At 28.7% G+C, this 16,938-nt stretch overlaps 3 protein-coding genes across 8 annotated transcripts; 1 reads left to right on the top strand and 2 right to left on the bottom strand.

Annotated features, from left to right (window-relative positions):
- Positions 1-46: 46 nt before the first annotated feature.
- On the bottom strand, positions 47-3,739 carry LOC117242155 (protein SERAC1-like). Its single transcript, XM_033508600.1, has 15 exons — positions 3,575-3,739; positions 3,310-3,437; positions 3,039-3,239; positions 2,839-2,966; positions 2,652-2,762; positions 2,429-2,564; positions 2,228-2,371; positions 1,895-2,146; positions 1,529-1,721; positions 1,295-1,459; positions 1,090-1,214; positions 847-999; positions 624-770; positions 484-550; positions 47-410 (listed from the first exon to the last, which is right to left on the bottom strand). Exons 1-15 carry the CDS (start codon positions 3,694-3,696, stop codon positions 296-298), a joined length of 2,187 nt encoding a protein of 728 aa, XP_033364491.1. The 5' UTR covers positions 3,697-3,739; the 3' UTR covers positions 47-295.
- Positions 3,740-4,447: 708 nt separating this feature from the next.
- Positions 4,448-12,458, top strand: LOC117242157 (eukaryotic peptide chain release factor subunit 1). 5 transcript variants are annotated; one of them, XR_004495185.1, is made up of 12 exons: positions 4,448-4,655; positions 4,801-5,012; positions 5,363-5,538; positions 5,752-5,879; positions 5,967-6,117; positions 6,195-6,385; positions 6,471-6,600; positions 6,705-6,925; positions 7,015-7,162; positions 7,582-7,692; positions 9,808-9,829; positions 10,748-10,849. XR_004495185.1 is itself a non-coding variant. In XM_033508605.1 (12 exons), the coding sequence occupies exons 2-10, from the start codon at positions 4,927-4,929 to the stop codon at positions 7,659-7,661; spliced, it is 1,311 nt and encodes a 436-aa protein (XP_033364496.1). In that variant the 5' UTR covers positions 4,448-4,655; positions 4,801-4,926; the 3' UTR covers positions 7,662-7,692; positions 9,808-9,824; positions 10,748-12,458. The 5 variants fall into 5 exon arrangements, 4 of the variants coding, with proteins under 4 accessions (XP_033364496.1, XP_033364497.1, XP_033364494.1 ...); XM_033508605.1 differs by having other exon boundaries at positions 9,808-9,824; positions 10,748-12,458; XM_033508606.1 differs by lacking the exon at positions 9,808-9,829 and having other exon boundaries at positions 10,748-12,458.
- Positions 12,459-12,667: 209 nt separating this feature from the next.
- LOC117242156 (protein MCM10 homolog) lies at positions 12,668-16,520 on the bottom strand. 2 transcript variants are annotated; one of them, XM_033508602.1, is made up of 2 exons: positions 16,342-16,520; positions 12,668-16,264 (listed from the first exon to the last, which is right to left on the bottom strand). In XM_033508602.1, the coding sequence occupies exon 2, from the start codon at positions 16,262-16,264 to the stop codon at positions 14,123-14,125; it is 2,142 nt and encodes a 713-aa protein (XP_033364493.1). In that variant the 5' UTR covers positions 16,342-16,520; the 3' UTR covers positions 12,668-14,122. The 2 variants fall into 2 exon arrangements, with proteins under 2 accessions (XP_033364493.1, XP_033364492.1); XM_033508601.1 differs by having other exon boundaries at positions 16,355-16,520.
- Between the last annotated feature and the right edge of the window lie 418 nt (positions 16,521-16,938).

Below are 16,938 nucleotides of genomic sequence, written 5' to 3'. Positions count from 1 at the left end.
CAATTCAATAATTTTTTATCATTAGTTTATTGATTTTTATTACAAAAAATTTTATTGTTCATTCTAGTCAAAGAAATAAATAATCAGTGATGTTAAATAAGTATTTGAGAAAAAATACTTGATATTTTTTATGATTAAAAAAGAGAAAGACGAATTTGTTATCCTTATTTGTTTCCTTTTCTTCTAGCGTAATTAATATTGATTCGTATATACAAAAATAAAGTTTTTGATAGTAATAAGATATATCTGTACCATTTGTTCATAAACTTATATAAACATAGAAATATATACAGATTTACAGTAATTTATTTGGCAATGCCAACAATTCCGCAATTGGAGAAACAGTTGTTTTCTCATGAGTTATGTGACATTTCAAAACGCTCAAAAGTTTTTGATATAAGAAGGAATGTCTATAAAATAAATAATATATAATTAAAATTTCCTACTTTTAACAGATACGAAATAAAAAATCTGAATTACTACCTGCTAGCTGGTTTACATATAGATAAATGATCTTGAGCAATTTCATAGAATTCACCTACTCCAGGATCTACGTATAAGCATTAGAATTTTTGTTAAAAGTTCAATAATATTATATAGAATAATTTTCATTGTATACGTACCTGCTGAATTAGAAGTAACAAATTGAAATGGAACATTTAATGGTGTTACATGGGTAGATTTAGTTTCACTAAAACTAATAATCTCTATGGGATAATCTTTCAACATATCGAGGAATTCGTTATGTAATTTTAATAATTGTGGCGACTCTAAACATAAATCATATTGTTTATAAATATATCTAAAATATTTTTAAACTAACATCATAATACAATTTTAATATACCTTCACGAAGTTCCTGTACTTCGATCGATGGCCATAGTACCATTTGTGTTGCTTGCTTTAATGCTGCCACGCGGGAACCACGATGTGGAGTACTATAAAATACTATACCACGTGTATTTTTACATATATTATTTTCATCACCATTCCTCCATTCTATAAAAAGAATAGTTGCATATATAAATATATAAATTTATATGAAAACGATATTAATATTTTATACTGAAATATGAAAACGATCCTAACCATCCACAAGCATTTTTTTCACTAATAAACCACCCATTGAATGACAAACCCAAACTGTTGGTCGTTTTCCAACACCGGCAATTAATAATTTTTTTATATATTCTTTACTTCTTTTGCCCATAGTGCTTCAAATGAACAAACAATACAAATAAATTACAAATTTTGAATAATTGGATGAAATAGCAACATTAATAATGTTATTTACTTTTTGTCATCTATTGGACATGAAGATGTCCATAGTGACAAATTAGTGTCATAATTTACTCCAATAACTCGAACAAATGGAATATCCTGTGGTAACCAATCTTTAGGCCAACACTGCGTTTTATGCCGTCTATCGTGATAAATTTTCTTCATACACGTATCATTTCTAAAATTGGAAATTCCTAAATATGGAATCATTTCTCAGCAAAACACATAACTTAAAATAATATTATACCCTTGGCAGAAAAATGGTCCATTTCCTCTAGAATTCGTACCTTGCGGGCAATCGTCTAGAATTACTTCAAAATCATGCCCCACTTTATCCCATTCACGTTTCCTCAAATCAGAAGTTAAATCTCTCAAAAAATCTTGTGACTGATCATCTACCAAATTTGAAAAATTGATTCCATCTTGTATAATGCAGGGATCTACAATTTATATAATTAATGTAAATAATTATATTTAGTAGAGATACGAGGTCTGTTTAGGAACAATATAAGGGTATATCTTTCTATCTGATTGTGCTGTTGTAAAATTATTAGTTAGCAACGATAGGTTATTTTGTACGAGTTATTTTGTATTATTTATAATACAAACAAACCTACAACCCCAACTTCAGATGTATCTGGATCTCTTTGCCTCCACGTTATAAATACTCCACCAAGTAGTCCATGTAAGAAAATGACATCTAACTTCGTGTTTGCTACAGTTTTGTGCAAAGGATGAAGAAGATAAATACGTCTTGGATATTTATTATTCTCATCCATATCTAAATTTGCCAATGCACGACTGGCTGCTGCTGCCAATCTTATATCACTATTTTGAGCCCATTCCACCAATGTACCAATCCAACCTTTAACCGAAACCATGAATAATATACAATATTTTAAGAAACAAAATAAGGAGACAAAATTGGAATCTACTTAATATATACCTGACTGAAAAATATCTTGCAAATACATTGAATGAAGTGAAATATTGGAAATTATTTTCGCAAGTAATATACATATGTTAATATTGTCATTGAAAATTTTCTTTATTATCATTAATAATGGAAGACCACCAGCATCAATAATATCTGAAAAGTAGGAAAGATTAGATAAAAATGTTTTAAACTGTTAGATTTTTACTTTACCTTTACTATATGGCTCAAGGCAAGAATGATGGCATAGCGCTTGAACACAATTCTGTAATAATTCTTGATCCCATACTATGGCTGGTGCTATAGCCAGCCCTAAGTTTGTTAAATCGTGATCAAGTATCAGACTGTCCTGTTTTCATACTTTGCAAATAATTAAAATGCGCACAAAATAATTTATATAATAGAAATTTAAAAATTTCAATGGGTATATACTTACAGAATGTATATCCTTAAAGTTTTTATTGAGAAATTGAAGAAGACAGGGATGTGTATTTTCACATAATGTATTTAAGTAAAGGAGCAAGTGGTATACTTTTTCTATTATATCCTGAAAAAAATACAATCTCTCATCAAATATATCTGTTAAATAAACGTAATTACAATAAATATATTATTATACATGCCTGTAAATTATATTGTACATGATGATATGGTGTCTGTAAAAAAAATCTTGAATCAACATTTGGCATTCTTGCAAGAGACACTGCAGTTTTAGCATCCAACATTTGTGCAATATGCCGATAGTGCCAGTCTATAATTTTTAATTAAAAACATTTAATTAAAGACTGTTTGTATGAAGATTGATAATAGCTAAAAAGAATACCTTTCAAATGCTTTAAAGAATTAAGAGTATTGAGAGCTTTTAAACGTTCTCTGTCATTGCCACTTTGTGCAATATGTAATAGTCTATATGCCACATTACGAGTTAACGACTTCCACCATTTCATTATGATATGAGCAAATGAAAATGATTCTGCTGGTACTGACGACTGTAAATTTTCAACTTTCCTTAACATGAGAACATCTGAAATCATAAGAACAGAGCTAATAAATATTTGGAGCTTAATAAATCATTACAAGCTAATGATAAATACCTTTGAATCGAGGGTCATCAATATAAATATATCGAGTATGTGGTTGGTCCTTGCTCAGAACATTGGTAGGTACAGAGGATTGTAAGATGTGTGATATTTGCCTTAATTGGTACAAAAACCAACAACCCCTACATAAAAAATATAAATCACTCAAATATTAATATATAATATTAATATATCATTAAATTAATGATACATTAATATATAATATTGATATATCATTACATTAATGATTTCTGAAAAAAATCCAATAAATAAAACTAACCCAACCACAACAATGCAGATTCCAGTTGATTTTACATACTCTATATATTTATGGTAAGTTCGTAATCTCATTGTAAAAAAATATTTTATCCTATCAAGAACGTGAGTATATTTGTATAACATTGATGTTTCAAAGGGTATTTAAAAATATATGTATATATATATACCAAATATAGGTATATATATATATATATATACCAAAGATAGTCAAGATCGGCAATGTTTAATTATTTTACGGCCGTACTTTTATTTTCCAATAATTATTGATATGAATATTCATTAAGTATTATTTTCTTCTAAACATTGCAACAGATATTATTCCTACAATAAAATTATTATTATTTACAAATATTATTTACAAGGGTAAGTAAGATTTGATAAATTAGCTATTTATTGTTCATGGCGAATAGGATAGCAACTAAAATCATCTATAACCGAAAATGTTAGTAAACAGTATGAATATTTTCAAATCATAATGTTCATAGATAATAATGGGCGAAATTTATCCATACATGTTGACGTCAATATTAAAATGTAAAATAAACGAAATTTTCAATATTTCATGCACATCGAAGACTTAAATTAATCAAAATGCTTTTCCTAAGATAAACTTCTGTTTACATAATGTATTTACAATTTCGTGTTGGAATCTTTTCTATGCACCATTTCCTATGATTCGTATCGAAGTATATAAATTAATAACTGTTAAATCAGTTATTATACATTTTATCGTGAAAATTGCAAAATAAATAGAAAAGAATGATGAGACTAAGAGTAAATTTGTCACTGCGGACGAAGCATTAAACGATATAGTATGTATCGGCAGAGAAGGGATGCAAATGCGGCTGCGCCTGAATACGACAAGCGGCCTCGAGGCGCTGCTCGCGCACCAACTCTTCAGTCTTTTTGCTTCCCATTTTGTACCGTACAGTACGTCCACCGAAGTACTGACGTTTCGCTGTGCCATCGCATGGCCGACGTGTGCATTCCGAGGTTCACTTTCGCGTGGTACCCGCTCTGTCACAAGTATCGCTTTTAAAACGTTAACACTTGTGGCAAAACATCAACATACCGATCTCAGAGTGAGTGAAAAGTGTGGTAAACGATGGTTTGTCGTTTTCACCGATAGAACAGTAATTCTTTGTCGAACACGTTCTTTCTGACATAATCCGGTATAAACTGGATCGAAGCAGATTCATCGATAAACGGATTGATCATTCATTTCAGAGAAAAATTACTAGATCCGGCTTTCACGTCGACGTGGACCACCTTTCCAGGCTTCGTCCCGTTGGTAATAAACGATTAATTTAGTTCGAACCTGTAAGCCGCGACCACGCGACACAACGCTCAGCGATGTCCAACGAAGAAACTTCCGCCGACCGCAATGTCGAAATCTGGAAAATCAAGAAACTTATAAAAAGTCTCGAAATGGCCAGGGGGTAAGTAGGTCGAAATTAATATTGCCGCGCCTTTTCTTATCAGCTGTTCGATTTTCTATTTGCACATATGCTTTAAAGAGCATGTGGTAAGTAGGAAGTAACGGTCTTTTCGTTCTTACTGGGAAAATGAGTTTCACGTGATTTTACAGGAAAAATTTTCGAGGTACTCGAAATTTCGAGAAATATATATCGTAGTTATTCGATGTTTTATCACGGAATTTTTTATTACATTAAAAAAAAAAGTTTTATTAATATAACGCTAATACAACCTCACATAGAAACAGATTGTTTTATAATATAGCATTGTTTATGATATATACTTGTCATGCATGGAATATCTTCTTTTGCAGGAATGGGACTAGTATGATTTCGTTAATTATCCCTCCAAAAGATCAGATATCGAGAGTAAGCAAAATGTTAGCAGATGAGTTTGGGACAGCATCAAATATTAAATCTCGTGTAAATAGACTATCTGTTTTGGGTGCTATCACATCCGTACAACATAGGCTAAAATTATATACGAAAGGTAATTTGAATAGATTATTGGAATTTTTTGTAATTTTGTTATTTATATCATATAAATGTGTTTATTAATTTATCCTGTTGCATTTAAGGACAACTATTTCTGAATGAGTTCTTATTATGAATATTATATAAAGTATAGTGTGATACCAAGTGCATATATTCATGCATGTTATATACTTCAATAATATAAATTACACATTATTATTTTTTTTAGTGCCTCCAAATGGCCTGGTAATATATTGTGGTACCATTGTAACAGAAGAAGGAAAAGAAAAGAAAGTTAACATTGATTTTGAACCCTTTAAACCTATTAATACTTCACTTTATCTTTGTGATAACAAGGTAGTTTACATTTTTGTAATTTAGTAAGAAAATATCTGTTAATTCAGTCAAAGAAAATAAATTTCAACATATCTTGGGGTATTTTAGTTTCACACTGAAGCACTTACAGCGTTGCTTGCTGATGATAATAAATTTGGTTTTATCGTCATGGATGGTAATGGAGCATTGTTTGGCACGCTGCAAGGAAATACCCGTGAGGTTTTACATAAATTTACAGTAGATCTTCCAAAAAAGCATGGTATGTAAATAATTAGTACGATATTTAATAAACAAAAAAAAAACAGTATACTTTATTTATTGAAAATCTAATTCCAGGCAGAGGTGGACAGTCTGCGCTTCGTTTTGCTCGGTTGCGTATGGAAAAGCGGCATAATTACGTTCGAAAAGTTGCAGAAGTAGCTACCCAATTATATATTACTAATGATAAACCTAATATTGCTGGTTTAATTTTAGCAGGTAGTGCAGACTTTAAAACAGAACTTAGTCAATCGGACATGTTTGATCCAGTAAGTTCATGTAAATTGATATTATAAATATACGTATATATAATCAAATTTGTAAAAGTATGTTTGCATATTTTTATTATTTTAGAGATTGCAGGCAAAGGTTATAAAGTTAGTAGATGTTTCATATGGTGGAGAGAATGGTTTTAATCAAGCTATTGAGTTGGCTGCTGAATCTTTGCAAAATGTAAAGTTTATTCAGGAAAAAAAATTAATTGGTTAGTATACATACTCTAAAGATACTTTTTAAATATAAACGCGTAGAAGACAAAATTATTAATTCATTTTAAAACTGAGGACTATCTTATATTACTTTATCTAGGCCGTTATTTCGACGAAATCTCACAAGATACAGGGAAATATTGTTTCGGCGTAGAAGATACATTAAGAGCATTAGAGTTAGGCAGTGTAGAGACTCTCATTTGTTGGGAGAATTTAGATATTCAGCGGTACGTTTTAAAGAACCATACAAATGCAGAAGAGAAGGTTTTACACCTAACACCAGAACAGGAAAAAGATAAAACTCATTTTACTGACAAAGAGGTAAATTAAACAATTTTAACCATTTGATTAATAATATTAATTAAATAAACGCAACTAATTAATATAGAATACTTTTTTGTTGTGTTTAGAGCGGAGTAGAATTGGAACTTGTAGAATGTCAGCCTTTACTTGAGTGGTTAGCAAACAACTACAAGAGTTTCGGTGCCACTTTGGAAATTATTACAGATAAATCTCAAGAAGGCTCTCAATTTGTAAGAGGTTTTGGCGGCATTGGAGGTAAGTTTCCTTCTTTCATTTGTTTTTGTGGCTATTAACTTTGACTCGACTGAAAGTAATATACTTATGAAGTAATAATTTGTATTCATCCACTCAAAGTATACTAACAGAAAAGCGGCTGATTCCACTTTGATTAGCTAATCAGTAAGAGCAAAGGATATAAGTTTAATGTTTGTGTATATATAACAAACCTTTCAATACATTCCTAAAATGTGATTGAGTCTTGAGAATTTCCTCATTGTTGTTCCTCTGTTAATGAAACGTTCATTGCGTATCTTTATTACAAACAAACAAAAGTGGTATAAAATTTTAAAACATGGTCTTTGTCAAGATATAAATTCATATTTATGAAAAATAAATGGTATTAAAAAAAAGTTAAAAATATGAGTTTTAATTATGGAGTATATCTTGATGCATAGGAATCCTCCGCTACAAAGTTGATTTCCAGTCACTGCAGGCTGATGAGCCTCTTGATGATGTTGACCTCGATGATTACTAATTTCATCTGTGAAATACTCAAAGTTGACCAGGTAGCTCTTTCTCTGTCTTGAGTGCATTCGTTTACATTTCGTGTATTATAGAACATATTACTTTCAGAACTGGACAAATTTATCAAACTATTTATGAATCTTGTATTAACTTATGCTTAAAAAAAAAAAAAGAAATAAATAATATAATTATAGGACATAATTATTATATTAGTTAATGACAATTAGTATAACATTAAAGCTTCGTATATAATAGCATTCATCAATAATCTAATTGTTTAATTAATGTACATCGAATTCTATCGTTATATTTGTTTGCATTTTAAATGTAGTCTGTATAGATATATAATAAATCACTTTATAATATAAATCCTGCACTCATCATGAAGAGATCAATTTCTATTACTATTGATAAAATGTGTTATTAATGTGACATTATAATTTTGAGCAGCGATGGAGTTTTTTCCTTATATGCCATGAATTTATATTGTTATTAATAATTAAAATATATCCATTTAGTAAGTAATTGACGATAAATTTGTCCAAAAAAATTTGAAGTTTCTTCTGTTGGATTTTTCACTGAATAGTATAGTTCAATACTTCTGTGCAAATCTGTAGTACATGTATGTCTCTTCTGATGAGTTTGAATGTGAATATAGATATTTTTAGTTGTGAATTTCGAGGTATAATATTTACTTTTACGAATAAAAAGCCTGAAAACTTTGCTGTCTCCTTTTTTTCTTGGTGGTACAAAAATTAAGAGAAAATCTTGTATATATATGAAATGTGGATAATTGTAATTGAAGAGGGTGAGTTGAAGTATTCCAGTGTGTAACTTTTCTGCCTTGAGCATTATTAGATACTGTCTTTTTTTTTTTTAGTGACTGTACATTATAATGTTAGTAATTAAAATTAAACTGTAGGTACAATACACATACTCAATTTAATGGATATATAATATTGCTTATTTCCACAAACACAATTATTTTCATTATTTCATGATACATTTTACTTTAAATTTTCGTTGCATACTTATATGTACAAAGTCATTTACAACACAGACGATTCACATATAATACAGTTTCATTCATTTTTGGATACAATAGATATTTTTGGAACGTTGTCATGACAATACTTCATCTATTACACACACAAAGATATTTTTCATTGTTTTTAAACTGTTGTGGATATACTGTGTGTTCGCAATATATTAATGAATAACACAAATACTTATAAGAAGAATAATTTTATAAAAATATGTAACTACTGAGATAGCACTATTATATGTATTTTTAAATGTTGTGACAATAATTTATCAAAAAAATGTGTATATATATGCGCGCGCGCGTGTGTGTGTATATATATACATATATATACACACACATATATATATGTGATTTTCAAAATAATATCGAAACCACTATTTCTTATTTTATTCTGCAATAGATGTATATAGGAAATTCTCTTTATGTGCATGTAAAGCTTTTTAGCCCTTTTATATTTTTATAGGCCTAATAATATTTTAGATATTGTGTTGGGAATCATTGTTCTTTTTTTCTTATTAAAGTTTATATACTTTCTCTACACATATTTATTATAATTTTATTCGGTGTTTTTAAAAAGTTATTTAACACATATTCAAAGATTTATTGTATATTTAATATAAATAGATATTAACCACTTAAATATCCATTATATTAAAAGTATCATAACATACAATTAGTTCAACAATTTTGTTACAATTATATTTAAATTAAAAAGTTTTAAGTTGGAATCTTAGTTGAAATGGGACTAAACGCATATTTTAGTGACAATATTATTATAAAATATTTTTTTAAGATTATCTAATGTTTATATTAATATACAAACATACCTTGTGTTACTGCTTGTATAAGGAAATAATCACAAATACTGCTTGCTGCATGTTATGCAATAGGCAAATGTTCATTTCACTACCAAAGATAAATTATGGTTTTATATTTTTAAAAAATACTTAAATGCTGTTATTAATGATAAATAATATCAAGTATATATAGTCTTTGGTGGTGAACATAAAACATAATAAATAATTATTTATGTAATAAATGGCTAGGCTTTGTGAAATAGTCGAAGTATTTGATCAAGCATAAGTACTAATTGATGGTTTGTTTCCATTAGCTTGCATATTGGGAAAGGTATAGTAATTGCTTTTTACCATTTTAGTGAAAGAAAAAGTTGTGAAATTGACTGTACTTTATTAACCCTTGTCATTGTACTTCTTAACATTAAGTGTATTTTGCTATAGAATGTTATACATCGTATAAGAAGTCATTCTATTTATTACAATGGTATTTTTCTCCTTTATTATTATTAGCAATACTATCAAGATTTAGTTATTAATATTACATTATTAAATTTATTCTATTTTATCTTTTGTTATTAGTGAAGTTGCTAACTTATAGAAATATTATTTAACATAAAAGGATGTAATACATTTAATATATAATAACACGAATAACTGTTCATTTACATAATATTTTATTAGAATGTATTCTTTATTACCTAATAATTTTGCTATCATAGCAATTATTTTTATATCCGTTTTAGAATTAATTGCTTGCTATTCATTTTTGATAAAATTATGAATTAGAACTTATGTTTTAGATTATAATTTTGAAAATATGATATTCATTATATGTATAACATTCACTTACTTTACAGTCATATTATTAATATATATTTCCATATATCATGTTTATATAGTGATAGCAATCTTTCATTTTTTCAAATTGTATTGAATAGTTATAAAAATAACAGTGTTTTTGTAAAGTATTACTTTCTAACACTTTATTAAAAAATTGGAAGGCACTGTGAACAATACATTATGCATGATTAATAATTATTATATTAAACTAATTCATCATAATATTTCTACAGATTATTGATTGCAAATTCTATTTTATTAATTTGATCATGTAACTTCTTTTTTTTATAGAACATCATTCGTATTGTATTATTAAAATACCTTTCATTTATTTCTATAAATTTTCCATAGCAAAACATTTTGGATAAATTTTTGGTGTACTAAAATAGCATTTTGTTAATATGTGTTTTACAGGTATATTGCGGTACAAAGTGGACTTTCAGAGTATGCAACTTGAAGATGTTGAGGTTGATACCTTTGATCTGGATGACTATTAAATCCGTGACTCGACAGACAGTTCTTTTAGCTTCATAGGAAAACATAAGTATATGTTCTCCCTTGCATCGTATTTTAAGAGAGGCACATAAGAGGACATGTTTATAAAATTTATTATATGATGCAACACACATCATAAAATTATTCATTAGAATTCATTCGAGCAATTCACAATCAATACACAAAGGTGAAAAGCACAACACGTGGCGCGCCGATAATCCATGTCCATGAAGAAACAAAGGCAACTCGAAGACTGTGACACTTAATTAAGCCAGCTTGATACCTGCCTATCTCACAGAACATTACCTTATATTACAGTTACATTCTTTAATTATTCACATGGATTTATTTAAATAATTACACGCGTTACAGTGCTGAATATGTTTGTACAGTACACGGTTGGAGATATGATAATTTTGTACCAAATTAATGTTTTGCCATCTTGTCATGAATTTTACGATTGAAAAATGGAAAGGAGGAAAGATATTCAGATAACATGAGGACGAATGTAGAGTTATTTTTGTTCAGATACAACCATGGATAAGCTGTAATAAACTGATTATCATAAACATAAAGTTGCGTATCGTGTATTCTATACCGATTACTAAATTCATATGAATAATGAAGAGTTCTGTACATAGACTTAAATTTTTAATGGCACTGTTGCCTTAGACATAAGTTAAGATCGCGTAATATCCCAGGAAAATAAAATCTTTCCGTCTCATCGAGTGATACACATATAAACATATAAGAGATAATTTTTCGTATCTACATTAACTTTGCTGGCTCTCGACTCTTATATTTTGTACACTCACAATTGTATATAACAAATGCTCCGCAAGTGTATCGAGATATATCTTTTCGATTGTTACAACGGTGCACTCCGTTAGTAAAGAAATATCTTCTGCAATATTTAAGTAGCAATTATTGAGAATCTTACAAAATTTATTTTAACATTGTTAATTTAAATTGCTTATCCATATGATGCCTTTGTAATAAACAATAATATGTATGTATAAATGTGAGAAGAATGAAACGTGCAATTTTGGTGAAGTATCTTTTATGAAAAGTCTCTGTATAATAAAGGAAGATTTGCAAATACCGTGAATCTTATGGTGAAAATAATGTATTGTTAATTAATAGTATAACTAGATTATTTATACTATTATGCCATATGTGATGCAAGGATAAAGCTTTATGAAAACTTCATCAAAATAGAACGTTCAACAAAAAATGACCTGGCTTATGGTATGTGCACAACGAATTCCAAAACATGATGGTTTAAAAGTATTGTATCTGTGTATTGTCTTCAAGGCAGCGAAATGTTGAATGTCAGCTTAATGTTTCTTTAAATTTTTATATGTAAACATTCTTTCGATAGGAATCTAGATAATTATTTATTACTACATCGGTGCGATTATTTCTTCTGCTTAACAGAAGATTATTTTAAGTATACAAGTTCTAGTTCTAAGAACTCGGTAAACGTCTGAAAGAGATTAGGAAAAAGCCGTGTAATCCTGAATAATTTTCGGTTTTTTTTGTTTTTAATTTTTTTATAAGGTAAGGGAATGTGAATTTGCAGAAGAACGCATGAAAGAAAGGAATTAATAGACGTCGTTCGTACATCTCATTTAAACAAATCAATGACGTACTTAGATTATGGCTTGCCTATGATCTCTTCCATAAGCATAGTTGTATAATCTGCTAACAGATTTATAATTTTTGGCAATCTTATTCTCCTGTATTGCTCTAACAAAATATTTTTGTTCTTTCAAATGTTATTTTTTATCTAACAAGGCAATACAAAGATGTAATCGTTATAAGTTTTTGCTTAATGAAATTTTTCAAAATGTGGATTTAATACCTCATATTTTACATGTATTGTACGCGTAAAGTACATTCATGCTATACCCTACAAATTTTAATTCGTTTTTACTGAAATGAATACGAGGATACGGTAAAAATATGAATTTCGAGTTTACGTGATAAAATGTTGGCCGTACCATGATACATGTTCTATAAAAGATGTTTTGTGAAGTGATAAAGAGGGATATTGAAATAATGGCTCATAATAATGAAATGATAGTTTATGATACTTAAATGTAGTCTATGTGACAAAACATTCTGATTATGATGATAGAAGTTACCTCGATAAAAATTCATAGTGTTAACTTATAATTATCTTTAACTCTATCAAGTAGTTAGCTCATATATCTATGTTTTGTATGTTTTGGTATATGTGGTAGTTATTAACAATTAAAATTGTATTATTATTTTACTGTTAATAATACGGAATCGAGAAGAATATAAATTTTGTAAAACTAACAATGAAATATTTTAATCGCTTTCGCTTCTCTTCGAAAATATTTTCAATTTATTTGTTAATTAAACATTATTTCCAATCTCCCTTTTTTCACATACGCATTACACAAAATTTATACGCAAAGAAAATTAACGTATCGTTAATATCAAAATTTAATAAGAATCTGAATAGAATAGAATATGAAAAAGTGAATAAGAAGTGAAAAATACAGTCTATGTTTCTCATGCAAACAAGTTGCTATTAGAACCCGAAAATGTCACAATAATATTTATTTTCACGGGGCACATCCAAGATAACTATTTAAAAATATTTTAGAATTGTAAAAAGTATGATAAATAATAGCGGAGATAGAATGGAAAAATAGATTTTAACGTTTTTGCTCTGTGATGGATCCGATCACAATGAGAGATATTTCCGGGTTCCAATTATAACGTCTTCTTACATTTTTGTTAATGCTCTCCCTTTTATATACGTGAATTTTACTTACATGAAGTAACAGAAAAAATTCTTTATATTATTGGTAAGACATACATATTCGCCTATGGAACGAGGTGCTATTAAATAGAAATTGGAATAGAAAGATGAAAAGAAATTGAAAGAATATAATAAAAGAGAAAGTACTCTATGAAATACATCTTATATTTTACACCTGGATGTACCCAGATATCTTTGCTTAGTATGTATATTTGAACGGATCTAGTTAAATGTATTTATTTCTTTAATTTCTTTTGAAGTAACATTAGTCTTGTAAAAACATTAAATTATATTTATATATACATATAGCTACATCACATCAGAGTTTTTTTATACTTGTGTATTTCACATAGTAAAAGAGTATTGATGTTAAGGACAATAATACAAACAATTATCTATGCTTATAAGATACAGTATAAAAGTTAAATAGATGTAAACTTATAGCAAAGATGTCACTCTTGTATATAATATTTTATAAATTTTTATTTATAATGATACTACTTGTCATCCTTATCTGGTACCAAGAGATTAAGATTGGCATCTTTAGTCGTTGATCCTATAAAAGTTTCCTCATCTCCGCGAATGGATAATGTGGTGACGGAAACATTTGTTCTTCTTTCATCCATCATTGCAGCCCTTGTCCAATTTGAACTGCTGCATTTTATACAACTATGCGAAGGTATTCTGTCTAAACTCACTGTTCTATTTCCACAATCTCCACATTTGAAGAATCTTTTCACCGCATCAGCAACACGCAATGGATGATTCTGCTCTTTGCACATTTCAGAAGCAGAAAAAGACGTATATTTACAAATTAAACATCTAACAGCTTTACAAGGAACCTTATAAGTAGTCAACATTTTCTCTTCCATTCTTTCTTTCATCTCTAGCTTATTGAAATATTTGTCTTGCTCTTGTTCATAAGATTTTTCAATGAGATCAGTATGAGCAGATTTAGTTTGCATCATTTCTTTAAATTTATCTGATAGTACATTTGATTTCTTTGCTTCTTGCCTTTCATCATTTTCTGATTCTCTTGGACGTTTTTTTCCCTTTTTTAGTTTCTCCTCTTTACTCAAACGTACTTTGTTAGGATCTTTAGGTTTAATTTTTCCATTTTCTTTAATCCATTTTACAGCATTATTTTTAGCTATGTTAATTTGTTTTTTAGTTATAGGCTCTGACAAATCTATCGTTCCTCCAAGACAACCAATACCTAAGCGAGGATTTGAAGATAGAGAAGACAAATTTTTGTTTCCTATATTATTATTTTTGCAGGAATTTAACTCTATTAACGTAGATGAAGAGGATGCCTTGTGGACCGAAGATGTTTGCGATAATACAGCAGCTTTCCAACCTCTCGACTTATTCATCTGTTCAAAGTCTTTTTTTATTTGTTGTCCTGGTATATCTGCTTTCACATTTTGATTTTTTACATTATCTAAACTATTGATAGTTGAATCATTAATCTTCTGGCTTCCTGAAAGTAATGCCAATCGTTTGGCATCTTTTTCTTCTAATTTTTTATTTTTTACAGCAACAACAGCATTAAATTCAGGCATATTGTTGAAAAATGATTTTTGTTTTTGCTGTGGTTTTTGTTTTAACATATCTATTGAAAATTTCTGAGTATTACTAAATGCCTGTAATTCTGCTCTGCGAGAGCATTTCTTGTATTCTTGCTTGATGTGATATAAACAAAATTCACAACGACTAAGATTTATAATAGAACTACACGGTTCTCCATTCTTTTTCCTGGACTTGCATTTCCCCATATCTTTAGATTTACCAAGTATCATGACCCTTTGAGGATTATCAACTGATAATGTTGCTAAATCAGAATTGTCTTTAGATTCCAAGACATTTGGATTAAGAATACCTATCACAGTCCCAATAGTAGTTTTCCATAGTGTTTTATATGCATTACTAAACATAAAAAGGCACACAGTATTCATATTATCAGATAAATCGCTTATTTTCCATATAGCATATGTACTTCCTTTTTGAGAAGTTTTTGGTGTAGATTTATTTATTAATACTCCGGCAATTACCCAGTCTTTCTCCATTTTTTCTGGATTAAGATGATATTTTATTCTTGATACGGTAACAGGTACTTTATCACTCATACGTGCTTTCAGCTCTGCTGAAGAGATTATTGGATTAACGATTCTTAATCCAAAAAATGGATCACTGTAAACATCTTTTGCTGTAACAATAGCATTATTTGTTACCGTATTTAAATTTTTATTGGTTTTTGTTGCACTAAAATCAAATGTTCTGCTGCTTTTACGTGGAAGTGGTCTATCCTCATCTTTTTTAATAGTTTCTTTTTTTAATAAAGTTTTTATATCACGTCCATAATTGGAATATTTTTGTTCCTCGAAGTAACGCCTGTCTTCATCATCCGAAGAGTCAAGGGTATCATCATAAACTTCACTTTTTTCCTGGGAATTAGTAGATTTACTTTCATCAGTTGTTTTAGGTGTACTGTCTAAGAAATTAAAGTCTAGTTCTTGAAGAGTTTCTTTTCGAGTTTCTTTTTGAGATAATTCCTGATTTTCTTCTGTATCATTATTAGCTAAGAGATCATTTAAAATATCATTTACGTCAGAATCACTATCATTATCCATTTTAAACATCTAAAATAAAATTATTTACTATAATAACTATACGAATATAACTAATATTTTAGCAGTTTTAAAAGTATTTAATTAACCTTTATTACTTACAAATTACACGCAGAAATTGTTTACTTTTAATACAGAAGATGTTTAAACTTAATCGCTAAAAAACATTATATCTTTAAGACCCCTTATCAGTCAGCTTAACGCGTTCATTATACAGGTAAGCAACAAGTCACGAGTGATTATCAAAACAGTCTGCCATCTTTCCCGCCATTTCTTAATGACAAGCTATGTTTTCATCGGTACGACCAAAAAATTGCTTCTTGAATCTGTTTCGTATTTGTAAAATTATCACGAGTAGATATAAAGTTTCTTTTAATCCAATTACTTAATATTGGAAACAATTAAGTATTATGCCTTTCTAAATAAATCGTATTAGTGGCCCGAAAATTGGACAAAATAGAACTAACCAATAAAATTAAGTATTCGGTATTACAAATAGATAAATTAATGTGTGCAATTCGAGGTACTGTTATATTATACGAGTATACTGCAAGACATCATACTCTAAGAAACATAGTACTTCTAAAAACTCTAAATACTAAATACAAATTACTAAATACAATTGTACGTATATATAAATCTTTATAATTTCTGATGTTGTTTGAAACAAATTATATCTTTTAAGT

This window comes from Bombus vosnesenskii, unplaced genomic scaffold (genome assembly GCF_011952255.1).
Source record: "Bombus vosnesenskii isolate JDL3184/JDL3185 unplaced genomic scaffold, Bvos_JDL3184-5_v1.1 scf7180000016263, whole genome shotgun sequence".
NCBI lineage: Eukaryota > Metazoa > Arthropoda > Insecta > Hymenoptera > Apidae > Bombus > Bombus vosnesenskii.
The sequence above is the reverse complement of the archived record's forward strand: the minus strand, read 5'-3'. Positions and strand labels throughout refer to the sequence as shown.

Coding starts and splice junctions, on each gene's coding strand:
- LOC117242155 (XM_033508600.1), bottom strand. CDS start 3,696: ATGTTATACAAATATACTCACGTTCTTGATAGGATAAAATATTTTTTT. Junction 2,372..2,428: donor CCTTGAGCCATATAGTAAAG/GTAAAGTAAAAA, acceptor CCTACTTTTCAG/ATATTATTGATGCTGGTGGT. Junction 1,722..1,894: donor ATCTGAAGTTGGGGTTGTAG/GTTTGTTTGTAT, acceptor TATAAATTGTAG/ATCCCTGCATTATACAAGAT.
- LOC117242157 (XM_033508603.1), top strand. CDS start 4,927: ATGTCCAACGAAGAAACTTCCGCCGACCGCAATGTCGAAATCTGGAAA. Junction 5,013..5,362: donor AGTCTCGAAATGGCCAGGGG/GTAAGTAGGTCG, acceptor CTTCTTTTGCAG/GAATGGGACTAGTATGATTT. Junction 6,386..6,470: donor AATCGGACATGTTTGATCCA/GTAAGTTCATGT, acceptor TTATTATTTTAG/AGATTGCAGGCAAAGGTTAT.
- LOC117242156 (XM_033508602.1), bottom strand. CDS start 16,264: ATGTTTAAAATGGATAATGATAGTGATTCTGACGTAAATGATATTTTA.